The 14,947-nt window shown below is 38.9% G+C and overlaps 1 protein-coding gene across 1 annotated transcript; it reads right to left on the reverse strand.

Moving 5' to 3' along the window:
* Window positions 1-750: 750 nt before the first annotated feature.
* LOC134678041 (NADH-ubiquinone oxidoreductase 49 kDa subunit) lies at window positions 751-14,833 on the reverse strand. Its single transcript, XM_063536481.1, has 10 exons — window positions 14,686-14,833; window positions 13,072-13,187; window positions 12,201-12,310; window positions 11,522-11,723; window positions 10,883-11,070; window positions 9,839-10,002; window positions 9,583-9,702; window positions 6,445-6,574; window positions 4,950-5,095; window positions 751-2,019 (listed from the first exon to the last, which is right to left on the reverse strand). The coding sequence occupies exons 1-10, from the start codon at window positions 14,778-14,780 to the stop codon at window positions 1,890-1,892; spliced, it is 1,401 nt and encodes a 466-aa protein (XP_063392551.1). The 5' UTR covers window positions 14,781-14,833; the 3' UTR covers window positions 751-1,889.
* Between the last annotated feature and the right edge of the window lie 114 nt (window positions 14,834-14,947).

Raw genomic sequence — 14,947 nt, forward strand, 5'->3', positions numbered from 1 at the left:
GGTGTCAAGCGGTGTCAAGTATTTGCTAGTCTATCAAAGTTCTAAAATGAAGAAAAAAACACCACGTTTTTAAGTGCATATTTATTGCTCTATACGAGCATTATTACAACTGATATGAACATGTTTTTATGAAAAATATAAAGTGCTTACCTTCAGTTATAAGATCTATTACCAAAACTTTTCATAAAATAACGTTTTACTTGTAAGAGATGTTGTTGAACGCATCACAAAATTGCAACTGATTTAATTGTGCAATTGCACTTACCTCATTAGCTGACTTCTGCACCCTATGACTCGTAAAATTAGAAAGTTAGACATAATCTATTAATGGGTTTGGGGGTTTCAACATGTTGTTTATCATATCTAATGACTCATTAGAGATAATTTGATAACGACTTTTGTCCACCTAGCTTGTTCTGGACGAAACACTGTGACCTAGTCCTAGTGAACTCTGCATTTATTTAAAATAAACAAAACAGTATATTTCTAATAATTTATTTACTTAAAACGTAAAAATGATCTATTTTCATTTCAAGACGGGCTTCTCTTAAGAGCTACTGGGGACCACATTTATGGAAATTAGCCCATTTATTCGGGAAAAATGTGACTTCCCACGGGTAAAGGTACCTTATGGCGGTTGGCGCTTATTAACGCCGCTCCAATATTATTGCGGCGCTATGCGACGTAAGCGCCAGCCGCCATAAGGTACCTTTTTCCGTGGAACGTCACAAATAAAATCAATAAACAAAGTAACAAGTGAAAAAAATATAAATACTTATTTAGATTTATTGATGACATATTTATTACATTTTCACTGATTTCTATTTTATATTGAGGGTAGTTACAACTTATTTTCCCTAGTTCTTACGTATTATGACTGCAATAATTAGTGTTTTACTTTTATTAGTAAAATAATTGTGACGTTTCACGGCAAAAGGTACCTAATGGCGGCTGGCGCTTACGTCGCATAGCGCCGCAATAATATTGGAGCGGCGTTAATAAGCGCCAACCGCCATAAGGTACCTTTACCCGTGGGACGTCACAATCAAACTCAAATAGGTCTTGAACGAGTCTTCGATTGATAACATAATGATCGTATTAGTTTTGAACAGGGATTTTTATGTTTCCATTTTTTCTCAATAAATAGTAATAACACTAAATATTACAATTGTTCATTTTGCCAACTCGAAATTTCAGTAGATGCCAAGCGCAGCAAGATTGCCAAGTGTCATCATTTGCTAGAAAAGTTGCTAAATTAGCATGTCTTGTTTCTAATAAAGCTCCATAATGGCGTAAGGTGTTCTTGGGGATTTTCTGACCCACCCTCCCTACTTCCCCCTCTTATGAGACGTAAGGTTTACCTCGACCCCCCACCCTAATATCACGTGCGATTAAAAGAATACATTTTGAGTAGGTATATCAGTTTTGCCATATTATATTATACTAGTCTAGGAACATATTTATGTTATTTTCTTCCATTTTTACACGTTTTCAATTACGTAATACTTGTTAAGACCCCTCCCCCACGTGATATTTGGGTGAACACCGCACAATTATTGGACGCCCAAAAAATATTGCCAATTTAGCACCTTTCCATAGAAAGGTTGCCAATTTAGCATACTTCCCGAGCAGTGGTACCAATTTAGCACAGCTTCGAAGAAAAATTGCCAATTTAGCACCTTTCCCTAGTAAAGTTGGCAGTTTACCACCCTTCCTTAGAAAAGATGCCAATTTAGCACATTTTCCCAGATAAGTTCTAATTTAGCAATCATCCTTAGTAAAATTTGCTATATTAGCACATTTCCCTATAAAAGTTGCCAATTTCCACTTGACAAACTTGCCAACGCCGGCACCCAATAACTAGTCGGTCACCCGCACGGCCGGTCGGCCTACCGGTCGATCTCGCCGAAGACGACGTCGAGCGTGCCGATGATGGCGACGATGTCGGCCAGCATGGAGTTGCGGCCCACCTTCTCCAGCGCCGCCAGGTGCGCGAACCCCGGCGCCTTGATCTTGCATCTGCAAAATAGATTCATATCACTTAAAACCCTTCTACACCTAAACATCTACTTATTCTGCACCGACTGCAAAGCGACAGACAACGCTAAAAAACCGGACAAGTGCGAGTCCGACTCGCCCACCGAGGGTTCCGTACAAATAGGGCTCAACCCCTGGCGCCTGGCTCCCGCGGGCTGGACGTGTCGGCGGCCGGGGTTTGGAGAGCTCTGTTCTAGGGCAACGGCAACGGGAAGTACCCTTATGAATTTGAATTTGAAAGTGTCAAAATATACGTTTTTTAAAAAATAAATAAATAAATAATGGTGGACGTCTTACACAGATCAACCTAGCCCCAAACTAAGCAAAGCTTGTACTATGGGTGCTAGGCGACGATAAACATACTTATATAGATAAATACATACTTATATACATAGAAAACACCCATGACTCAGGAACAAATATTAGTGTTTATCACACAAATAAATGCCCTTACTGGGATTCGAACCCAGGACCATCGGCTTAGCAGGCAGGGTCACTACCCACTAGGCCAGACCGGTCGTCGGTCGGTCGGTTTTTGCGGCATAAACGACCGTTTTTTATACGTTAACTTTAAAAAAATATTTTTTCACAACTTCAAGGGACCTGAGTATAATATATGGTTTTAATTTCAACTCGATACCTCGCCGCGTTCCCGAGATAAAGAGTCTTGACAGACGGACGGACAACAAAGTGAACCTGAAAATATTCCGTTTTTCCTTTTAAGATACGGAAACTGATAACTTCAGAACTAAGTCGAACGTCAAAAATAATGTGTCCCTCTCAGTGTTTCCCAGTGGTAAAAAGTTGAGAAAAATTTCTCAGTTTCTTGGTGGTGGTGGTGGTTTAGTGCGATTAACCCTTCAGTCGCGACTTGTAGCACAAAACAGATAGGTACAGAAATCAACCTACATACAAAGCGCGCTCGAGCAACGCACACATAGAAACTGCTCACGGACACGATATCTCGGACCAGTTGGGACCAGTGCGAGCGCGAGTGCCATCCGCTTGTGACACGCGTCTGTGAACTTTTTTGTGCAATAATGGAGAAACAAAACAAAAAGTTATTATAACTGTACAGTGGACGGTTGTTTAAATTCAACATTAAACGGTGAATTGTCGTTTTTTAAGCTACCAGTGGCTTCAGAGAGAATGCGCATGCGAATTTATTACATTGTACATGAGAATGCGAATTTATTACACTTAAAAATATAATAATGGTGTATTTCGCCAATCTCGGAATCATCGCAAGATATTTTCTGTGGCAAATTTGTAATATAAAAAGCGGCCAAGTGCGAGTCGGACTCGCCCATGAAGGGTTCCGTAACAGCAAGTAACATAATAAAATTGCGGTTTACGGCTTATGACGTATTAAAAAAAAACTACTTACCAAATCTTGTTCAAACCAATTTTCGGTGGAAGTTTGCATGGTAATGTACATCATATATTTTTTTTAGTTTTATCATTCTCTTATTTTAGAAGTTACAGGGGGGGGACACACATTTTACGACTTTGGAAGTGTCTCTCGTGCAAACTATTCAGTTTAGAAGAAAATGATATTAGAAACCTCAATACCATTTTTGAAGACCTATCCATAGATACCCCACACGTATGGGTTCGATGAAAAAAAATTTTTCGAGTTTCAGTTCTATGTATGGGGAACCCTAAAAATTTAGTATTTTTTTCTATTTTTGTATGAAAATCTTAATGCGGTTGACAGAATACATCTACTTACCAAGTTTCAACAGTATAGTGCTTATAGTTTCAGAAAAAAGTGGCTGTGACATACGGACGGACAGACAGACAGACAGACAGACAGACAGACAGACAGACAGACAGACATGACGAATCTATAAGGGTTCCGTTTTTTGCCATTTGGCTACGGAACCCTAAAAATGACATTAAAATTAAAACACCTATTTGAGTTATTAATGTTTTGGAATTCACGGGCCTACAAATCCCGGTCTTTTGATAGGCTTGCGTGGGGATATAGATCCAACACGTAGAGGCCCCTTGGAGAGCTTTAATGTCATGTAGAACGCCTGCTTTAATGTCATGTAGAACGCCATTAATGTTATTATTAATTTATATTTCCATTCTTCCCGTTTCCTCCTCAACAATAAATCAAACAACTAAATACGAGATACGATACGATAGATACGAGTGCCACTACCACGATAGTTTTTTGTGCGTAAGTCATAGTTCGCAACAATCGCAACCCTAGAGCGACCGCCGAGCGTAGGTATGAAAAGTAAAGTACATACATGTGATTGACTTCTGTACTTATCTATTTTGTGCTTGTAGCATAATAAAACGCGACAATAAGTATCAGAATCTAATACTTTTTACCTGTAAGGCTTGCTGGAGTCTTCGTCAGATAATATGTGACATATAGAATACAATAGAAATAATTTTATTCCTAAATTATACAAGCAGAGAAACATAAAGTAGCGAAAGTGCCACGAAATCGTCTCGCGGCTCGCCTCAGCATATGTGTTGCCATAGAGAAATAAGTAAGGATAGAGTGCTAATTCCATACATCAGTTTCCTTACCAAAACGCGGATAAAGTCGGACCAAGAAAAGTCTGCAGCGGATTTGATAGCCGTGTTATTTTAAACGTCAAGCTTCTATGAAATTATGACATATAAACAACACTTACATAGCGTGGGCTATCAAATCCGCTGCAGACTTTTCTTGGTTGGACTCTAGTTTCGTGGAGTTCCTATAAGGCTACAATACCTGTAAGGCTTGGAGTTCCTATAAGGCTACAATACCTGTAAGGCTTGGAGTTCCTATAAGGCTACAATACCTGTAAGGCTTGGAGTTCCTATAAGGCTACAATACCTGTAAGGCTTGGAGTTCCTACAAGGCTACAATACCCGTAAGGCTTGGAGTTCCTACAAGGCCAGAATACCTGTAAGGCTTGGAGCCGCCGTCGGACACGAGGTAGACGCCGAACTCGCCCTTGGGGGCCTCGATGGCGGTGTAGGTGGCGCCGGGCGGCACCTGGTAGCCCTGCGTGAACAGCTTGAAGTGGTGGATCAGGGCTTCCATGGACGTCTGCGAATAAATATATAATAGTACCATATATAAACCTCGGAACAACAAACTTCGAAAATAATTTGTGACGTCCCACGGGTAAAGGTATCTTATGGCGGTTGGCGCTTACGCTATTATTAACGCCGCTCTAATATTATTGCAGCGCTATGCGACGTAAGCGCCAGCCGCCATAAGGTACCTTTTGCCGTGGAAAGTCACATTTAATTTGTGTTACAGATGTATTGCATAATTGTTTTGCATCGTATTTTTCGGAAACGTTCATATTTTTCATGCTACTTCAGTATTTTTTGTACAGAGACTAACTGAAATAACAAGACACGTTCATACGTTTCCGTGAAAATACGATGGAAAATAATTAATTACATAAATAAATAGTTCGTTTTTTAGCATTCGAAAGAACTTGAAAGAAGGTAAGCGATCTAGACATGTCTTTTAATTGAAAAACGCTTTTTAAAAATCAGTAACCAACTTAACTATTACTTATGAAAGCAGAAGAATATAAATGATCGTATTAGATTCATAATTGTTACATATTTAGCGTAACTTATTTTTAAAATGTTTTTTTTCAATTAAGAGACACGTCTAAATTGCTTACCTTATTTGCAATGCTAAAAAAAACAATTATAACTAAAATAATTGTCATATATGAAAGCAGAGTGCGTGCCAGCTCCAACCCCATCCTGGCAACTGTATGGCCAAGGGCGTTTTCAGAAATAAATATCAAAAACCCGATTCTCACAGATCCCGGTGTTTTTGGGTTCTTTCAACTCATAATCACTAGCATATTCAATTCTAATGATAAAATAAAATGTCCCAAAAATTTGTATGAAAATTTGTACACTCCACTACGTCACTCACATACAAGTGAAAAATTTTTTCATACTAAAACGTGACGTAATGGAATGGACATTTTGGATCATCTTTTTTTTTATGGTGGGATGGAGAATGCTGTCGATTCTGAGTAGAATGAGCCCAAGAACGTCCAGATGTGAAAGAATCAGGTTTTCAATATTTATTTCAGAAAACGCCCCAATACGACCCACCTATAATGCGACATTTTGACTGTATGACCGCTGCTAGGTGATTATTATTGTTATTGCTATAACTAACTGAAGAAGTACTATAGGTAGGACCTTCGGACTTAGGAGCATAAATGTGACGTCCCACGGGAAAAGGTACCTTATGGCGGTTGGCGCTTACGCTATTATTAACGCCGCTCAAATATTATTGCGGCGTTATGCGACGTAAGCGCCAGCCGCCATAAGGTACCTTTTGCCGTGGAACGTCGCAAATATTGATGTAATGATGTATTTATATACAATAATGAATACAATGATTGACAATATTACCTTCATCTCCTCTCTAGAGGGGGGCGTAAGTTTGGCGTCGTCCGTTTTGATCTCGCCGGGCGGCATCTGGTTCAGGCACTGGTCGATAATGCGCAGGGACTGGCGCATCTCCTCCACTCGGCACAGGTAACTGGAAACAGTATAAAATAAGAATTTTTGTCAAAAATTACATTGAGACCAGCTTTTATCGCTGACTGTACTTTCTTTCAACAAGCAACTAATGCTCATCGAGACAATAGGCTACTTTCCTACTAGTCAAATCAGCTTCTTTTTTAGAACTGTCAAAACGATTTACTAATATGGAATTTATATGAAAACGAATGTAGTGACGTCACGGTCAACTCACGTACTTTTTATATTTCAATCCAAGTTAAAAATAACTGATGTCTATGTTTTTCTAATAATTATCTGGTGCTTTATTTCGTGCACGGTGTGAAATCTTTTATTTTAAGTAGAGGAAACATCCCTATACTAAAAACCCCAAACACGTTGTTTTATCACAGTCCCCATGGCAAGTGGCGTAGCGTGTCTCTAAAGTTAAATAAACTCACCGATCGTAGCAGTCGCCGTTGGTGCCGAGCGGTACATCGAAGTCGACAAGGTGGTACGCGTCGTAAGGCTGAGACTTGCGCAGGTCCCATTTGATACCGGAGTCTCTGACTTTACCCGATGGTCTCTAAAGTTAAATAAACTCACCGATCGTAGCAGTCGCCGTTGGTTCCCAGTGGTACATCGAAGTCGACAAGGTGGTACGCGTCGTAAGGCTGAGCCTTGAGTAGATCCCATTTGATACCGGAGTCTCTGACTGTACCCGATGGTCTCTAATGTTATACTAGCTGTTGCCCGCGACTTCGTCCGCGTGGAATCTTATCTTCAACATTTTACATCTTTAGTACCTATAATTTTCATATCCAAGCAATGTTGAAATTAAGTAGGTACTTTTGTTTTTTAGCAAGTTGTATGAAGTTTTAAGTCAAGTGGATTTTGATGTTGGTTGCTGAAATTACTTTTCTTGTATTCTCATAATAGGTACCTATGCCCTTATACAAAGATTCAAGTTCCGCATTCCGCACTCACAAAATATCTGATCTCCATACAAACTTTCAACCCCTTTCTTACCACCTTGGGGGATGATTTTCAAAAATGCTTGAATTAGTTTTCATGTTTTTTAATTTATTACCTTTTTTCCAAAAAGTTAGTTCCTAGCTTAAAATTAAATTTACACCCCAAGACGAATTTTCATCCCCTTTTTAGCCCCCTTAGGGATTGAATTTCCATAAACGTTGCAATTACTTTTTTTTGTAATCGGCTATTATGTCTTTCTAAGAAGTTTCAAAGCATTTGTAATGGATTCAAACTTTGAACCCCATTTTAACCCTGTTACGGGATGAATTTTACAAATCGCTGAAATCACTTTTATTGTCTTCTAGTAATATACCCAAATACAAAGATTCAAATCCCGCGCTCGAAAAAATGCATGATATCCATACAAACTTTCAATCCCGTTTTCACCACCATAGGGATGAATTTTCAAACGCTGAAATTAGTTTTCTTGTATTTTAATATAATACCTTTTTACAAAGTTTTAAGTTCCTAGCTTCAAATAAAATTTGCACCTGAAGACGAACTTTCATCCCCTTTTTAACCCCCTTAGGGGTTGAATTTCCAAGAACGTTGCAATTACTTTTTTTTGTAATCGGCTATTATGCCTTTCTAAGAATTTTCAAAGATTTTGTAATGGATTTAAACTTTGAAACCCATTTTAATCCTGTTAGGGGATGAATTTTACAAAACGCTGAAATTACTTTTATTGTCTTCTAATAGTATCCCCAAATACAAAGACTCAACTCCCGCGCTCGAAAAAATGTTTGATATCCATACAAACTTTCAACCCCTTTTTCACCACCTTAGGGGATGAATTTTCAAAAACGATGAAATGAGTTTTCTTGTATTTTAATTTAAAACGTTTTTACAAAGTTTTAAGTTCCTTGCTTAAAATAAAATTTGCACCCGCAGACGAACTTCCATCCCCTTTTTAACCCCCTTAGGGGTTGAAATTCCAAAAACGTTGCAATCACTTGTAATCGGCTATTATGCCTTTCTAAGAAGTTTCAAAACCATTTGTAATGGATTCAAACTTTCAACCCCTTTTTAACCCTGTTAGGGGATGAATTTTACAAAACGCTGAAATTACTTTTATTGTCTTCTAATAATATCCCCAAATACAAAGATTCAAGTCCCGCGCTCGAAAAATTTTTTGATATCCATACAAACTTTCAACCCCTTTTTCACCACCTTGGGGGATGAATTTTCTAAAAAGCTGAAATTAGTTTTCTTGTATTTGAATTTGATTCTTTTTTACAAAGTTTCAAGTTCCTAGCTTAAAATAAAATTTGCACCCGAAGACGAAATTTCATCCCCTTTTTAACCCCCTTAGGGGTTGAATTTCCAAAAACTTTGCAATCTTTTTTTTTTTGTAATCGTCTATTATGCCTTTCTAAGAAGTTTCAAAGCATTTGTAATGTATTAAAATTTTCAACCCCTTTTTAACCCTGTTAGGGGATGAATTTTACAAAACGCTGAAATTACTTTTCCTGTCTTCTAATAATATCCCTAAATACAAACATTCAAGTCCACCACTTGAAATTTTTTTGATATCCATACAAACTTTCAACCCCTTTTTCACCACCTTAGGGGATGAATTTTCAAAAACGCTGAAATTAGTTTTCTTGTATTTTAATAATATATCTTTTTACGAAGTTTCAAATTCCTAGCTTAAAAGAAAACTTTAATCCCATACAAACTTTCATCCCCTTTTTAACCCCCTTAGGGGTTGAATTTCTCAAAATCGCTTCTTATCTCTTGTACACTTTATAAATGCAATCTGGTGTGCAAATTTCAACTTTCTGGCTTTTGTAGTTTCGGCTCTGCGTTGATGAATCAGTCAGTCAGTCAGTCAGGACACTTGCATTTATATATATAGATAAACGCACCGATCGTAGCAGTCGCCGTTGGTGCCGAGCGGTACATCGAAGTCGACAAGGTGGTACGCGTCGTAAGGCTGAGACTTGCGCAGGTCCCATTTGATACCGGAGTCTCTGACTGTACCCGATGGTCTCTAAAGTTAAATAAACTCACCGATCGTAGCAGTCGCCGTTGGTTCCCAGTGGTACATCGAAGTCAACAAGGTGGTACGCGTCGTAAGGCTGAGACTTGCGCAGATCCCATTTGATACCGGACCCACGGAGCATTACACCGCTGGAATAAAAAGGCAATATTAACAATCACGTTGAAATCGGATATAAAATAAACCATCGCCCACACTGTTAACAAATATATTTTGCTTCCATATGAAGTATCCTGGTCATGGCACCAATTGTAACACCCTAGTTACCTGAATCCATAGTTGAGCGCGTCCTGAGCGCTCACGATGCCAATGTCCTTGGTGCGCTGCACCCAGATCCTGTTGGTGGTGAGCACGTCTTCAACCTCGTCGATCCGCTCGGCGAACTTGCTCGCGAACTCGTAGATATCGTCCATAAGACCGAGCGGCATGTCCTGAAATTAAGGAAAGAGAAATATATAGTCCGTTTTTTTTAGAATTAGAAAGAAGGTAAGCGTGTTGACATGTCTTTAATTTGAAAAACGTTTTTTTAAAATCAGTAACTACTACTTATGAAAGCAGAAGAATATAAATGATCGTATTAGATTCATAATTGTTACATATTTGCCCTAACTTTAAAACGTGTTTTTTAATTAAAAGACCCATCAAGATTGTTTACCTTTTTTCTAATGCTAAAAAAAACGAACTATTAAGCATACATATATCAATTTTGGTACCAAAACAACTATTATTTTCGTAGTCGACATCTAGCATCGAGTAGCGGAATATCAGTACCGCTACTACAGTTCTTTAAAGTTATTACTACTAGACAGAGAGTCATTTTGGCCAGGGATTGTCTCATTTCAAACATAAACAGACACTAGCGCTCAAAAGTAAGGGATGAGTATAGTTTTTAGGGTTCCGTACCCAAAGGGTAAAACGGGACCCTATTACTAAGACTTCGCTGTCCGTCCGTCCGTCCGTCTGTCACCAGGCTGTATCTCACGAACCGTGATAGCTAGACTGTTGAAATTTTCACAGATGATGTATTTCGGTTGCCGCTATAACAACAAATACTAAAAACAGAATAAAATAAAGATTTAAATGGGGCTCCCATACAACAAACGTGATTGTTGACCAAAGTTAAGCAACGTCGGGAGTGGTCAGTACTTGGATGGGTGACCGTTTTTTTGTTGCTTTTTTTTTTGTTTTTTTTTTGCATTATGGTACGGAACCCTTCGTGCGCGAGTCCGACTCGCACTTGCCCGGTTTTTGTTCCTGTTTACTGAGATTTGACAGACTATAGGACAAAAAGTCTTTGATAAAAGACCTTACCAAAGCAACCCCGCCAGGCCTGATGTAAGCCGCGTGCATTCTCGCCCCGCTCGCTCTCTCGTAGAACTCCATCATCTTCTCTCTCTCCTCGAACAGCCAGAAGAAGGGGGTGAGTGCGCCGACGTCCAGCGCGTGCGTGCCCACCGCCATTATGTGGTTCAGGATACGAGTAATCTCGGCGAAGAGCGCTGGAAAACACAAAAATTTTCTTATTTGAATTGAACCTTATTGTGTAGTAGATTAGGATGAATTTTATTCGCCTGAGACAGCAATGATACTACTCCGATTTCACCTCTTTAGGGGATGAATTTCGGAATGAAAATAATTCTAGGTCTTATTTCGAATACTAACTTTCTACCCCAATTTCATCCCTTCAACGGATAAATCATCATGAGATAAAAAGTACCCCATGTCCCACTCTAGATTATAAACTATATATGTGTCAAAATTCATCTAAATCCGTTCAGCCCTTTTTGCAGTGGTCATTCATTAATTCTCGTTCACTCCATTACAATTTACAATCATTCAGTCGTTCTTACGTTAATTTCAATCATTCGTTGAATTATTTATCCATTTCATTCATACATTCTCCAATCATTCATGTCATTCATTCATTCGTAAGTTGTTTTTGGTACTTACTGCGTATATACTTGGCGCGGATGGGTATATCGATGTTGAGAAGTTTCTCGACGGCCAGCGAGTAGCATTGCTCGTTGCACATCATGGACACGTAGTCGAGACGGTCGAAGTAGGGCAGCGCCTGCGTGTACGTCTTGTATTCGATGAGCTTCTCCGTGCCGCGGTGGAGGAGCCCTATGTGGGGGTCGGCGGCGCGGACGGTCTGGGAAATAGTAGATTGTCTCACTAGGGAGCAAAATGACTTATTGACGAGGGCGAAGCGAATAAAATAGAATCCCGAGTTCCCGAGCGTAGTGAGAGTGTTAACGCCCTAGGTGGTAATAATTTTGCTACCATGTGACATATACTGCTTTTCACATTTTTTTTTATATGTATAGCCTAGTTTGTGTCCCACTGCTGGGCAAAGGCCTCCCCCTTCTTCCGCCACTCGTCACGGTTTTGTGCATGTTCCCGCCAGTCGCTGCAAAAAGCGTCAAGGTCATCCCGCCATCTCTTTTTTGGTCTTTGGCTTTTCACATTACCTATGAGGAAATAACATTTTCATTATGCAAATAAATATATTGTCCTAGAACATAAAAGTGGACTTTGATCCTTCCTAGCAGGGAAGAAAAATACTTCAAAAGCAGAAAAATATACTTTTAACTAATTCAGGACATTACAGTAGGGACGATGAGCTCACCTCGCCGTCGAGTTCAAGTACGAGTCGCAGCACGCCGTGGGCGGCGGGGTGCTGCGGGCCGAAGTTGAGCACCATGTTGCGGACCTGCTTCTCCGCCGGCGCCACAATACCTGTACAATCACAGTAAGTTAATATTCTTTTCACATCACCTGTCCACAGATTTTCTTGCAAAGAAAGAACACTTTCGTAGACTACCTATACAAAACACAAGTGGGACATTGATGTGCATGTATCAGCTTTAAGCTGCCTGTGCATTCACACATAAGGGGTCATCCATTAATTACGTCACACGTTTAGGGGGAGGGAGGGGGTCAAGAAAATGTGACATATTGTGACATGGGGGAGGGGGGAGACACAAACTTTGTGACGTCACTTTAACTTCATCAGTAACCGAAAATTTATTTAAATTATTTAGTTCGCTGTACATTTAAATAACAAGTTTTTAAAACGAAAATAGTTTTTAATCGTTTAATTTTCTTTCCTAAGCAGTTTTGGGTTATAAAATTACTAATCGTCAAAAATATTTTGATAAAATATTAATAATACTTAGGTACTTACTTAATTCGATTTGGCGATTTCGTAGAAAACTTGTGACGTCACACTAGGGGGGAGGGGTTTGCCAAATGTGACCAAGTGTGACAAGGGGGGGGGGAGGGGTAAAAAAACCTAGAAATTGGTGTGACGTAATTAATGGATGACCCCTAATAATAATAAAGATGCTGTATGAACGATTTTCAAAGTTGCTATACAAATTTTACTGTCACTACGACATTCGGTAAAATCTCGTATACGGTATATGAGAAAAATTACGCCGTGTGAACATAGCCATAGAGAACTCAGGACTCTTAGCTTTGAACAATTAAAATCTTACCTGAGTAGGGCGGGTGCTTTAGTAACGAGGTGACCTCATCGGGGTACATGACAGCTCCTTCGAACTGCTTCACATATTCCGCATCCGGAAACCATCTGTGCGCTGCACGGTTTTGGCTGAAAAAAGAAATGACAATTATTTTTATAAGACAACTTACACAGATCATAAACCTAGCCCCAAACTATAATAAGTAAAGGTTGTACTGTGGCTGCTAGGCAACGATATACATATTTATATAGATAAATACATCAATTAACACATAGAAAACACCTATGATTCAGGAACAAATGCTCTTACCGAATATAACTATTTAAAAAGAGTAATTGTAATTTATGTTAAATAGCTCAGGATTTACTCTATCGCTTTCAGTTTACATGATTTTATGAATTTTTATAGGTGGCACTACTGATGTTGTGTTACTGTTGTTTGGTCCGGGGCGGACCGCCGCCGCCGCACCCCCCCCCCCCCAGCTACGCCAATGCTGTCATCTTCTTGGTTACACTCTTGACAGAGTGGTTGTGGCCAGTATGTAGAGTATTTTTTTTTATAAAGCCCTTTATTCCTTAAATATATTATAATGCTAATTGCTAAGTTAAATTTTATTTTATTTCTAATTTAAGGACCCCTTTTGGGTATAGGCCTCCTCCAATCTTTTCCAGTATATCCTATTTTTTGCATCATGGGTCCAATTAGGCCCAGTTATTGAGACAATATCGTCTATCCACCGCGTCTGTGGTCTCCCACAGTGTCTGGTACCTTGAGGTCCTTGCCATTCTGTGACCGTCTTTGTCCATCTTTGGTCTTCTAATCTGGCTAAGTGACACTTTAGGGATCTCCCAGGGACCCTAGTTATTTTTCTTATATCTGAACATCTTTTTCTGTCCTTAAGTTTTATGTTGAGTATGCTTCTCTCTGTGCTTCATTGACATACCTGGATGTCGTTCATTGTCTTGGTATTGTAGATCCATGTTTGGCATGCATAAGTGAGGCTAGGAAGTATACATGTGTTAAGGAGAGGAGGAGGTTAAGTAGAGTATAGTATTAATAAATTCTAGAGTAGAGTATTAATCAGAGATTTACACCCTAATTTCATTAAACATAAATAAAAAATATAACTAATTCATTGATAGAAAGTTACCATTGCTACAGTTATGCTTATACATAAATTAATAGATGTTTACAACTTTACACCATGTTTACACACCAAAATTGGGTTCAATAGAAATGGCACTATTCGAGTTACAAGCAATGAAAATTGGCTTTACTTTATTGTAAATAATAAACAAGTAACAACCTCATGAAGAATCGTAAGAATCGATTCTATTACTACGGGATACTTCAAAATCTGCAAGATAGTAAGTTGAATGGTCGAAGTATATATATTGAATGTAAATAAATGATAAAAAAGTAAGTTGAATATAATAAAAAAACATGACTTCTCTACTCTCTAGCTACTCAATTGTGTGCAGATATTAACACAATTATGCTCGCTTATCGATAGAAATATAAGCGTAGAAAATGCTAAAATCTTAACCCCAAAGTTACATAATTTTCTGAAGCCTAAATATTGAAAGTTTAAACACTTGTGGACACAGTAATAACTAAAACACTTACTTTGCATTAAGAAGGGCCGGCGCGGCATTCAACAGAGCCTTGGCTGGCCCTAAATTTGCTGATTTTCGCAACAAAACATTCATTATTTGAGCCATTTTGGCTGGCAGACGACACTTGCCCTACTGACAGACGTCACTAATGTGACAGTACATCATGGCACAGATTATGAAAAACCATAGACAAATGTAGAAGTAGTTTAAAGTAAAGGCTCGATTACTTGTATTCGATTTTGTTATGATTTTGTCGGAAAACATTTAGAATC

The sequence above is a fragment of the Cydia fagiglandana genome, chromosome 27, assembly GCF_963556715.1.
Source record: "Cydia fagiglandana chromosome 27, ilCydFagi1.1, whole genome shotgun sequence".
Classification (NCBI taxonomy): domain Eukaryota; kingdom Metazoa; phylum Arthropoda; class Insecta; order Lepidoptera; family Tortricidae; genus Cydia; species Cydia fagiglandana.

What these genes read in the sequence shown, in the direction of transcription:
- LOC134678041 (XM_063536481.1), bottom strand. Translation starts at nt 14,780, where the DNA reads ATGGCTCAAATAATGAATGTTTTGTTGCGAAAATCAGCAAATTTAGGG. An exon ending in AAAGCACCCGCCCTACTCAG is followed by an intron (nt 12,311 to 13,071) that starts GTAAGATTTTAA and finishes GTGATTGTACAG; the next exon opens with GTATTGTGGCGCCGGCGGAG. An exon ending in GGCCTGGCGGGGTTGCTTTG is followed by an intron (nt 10,003 to 10,882) that starts GTAAGGTCTTTT and finishes CCTTAATTTCAG; the next exon opens with GACATGCCGCTCGGTCTTAT.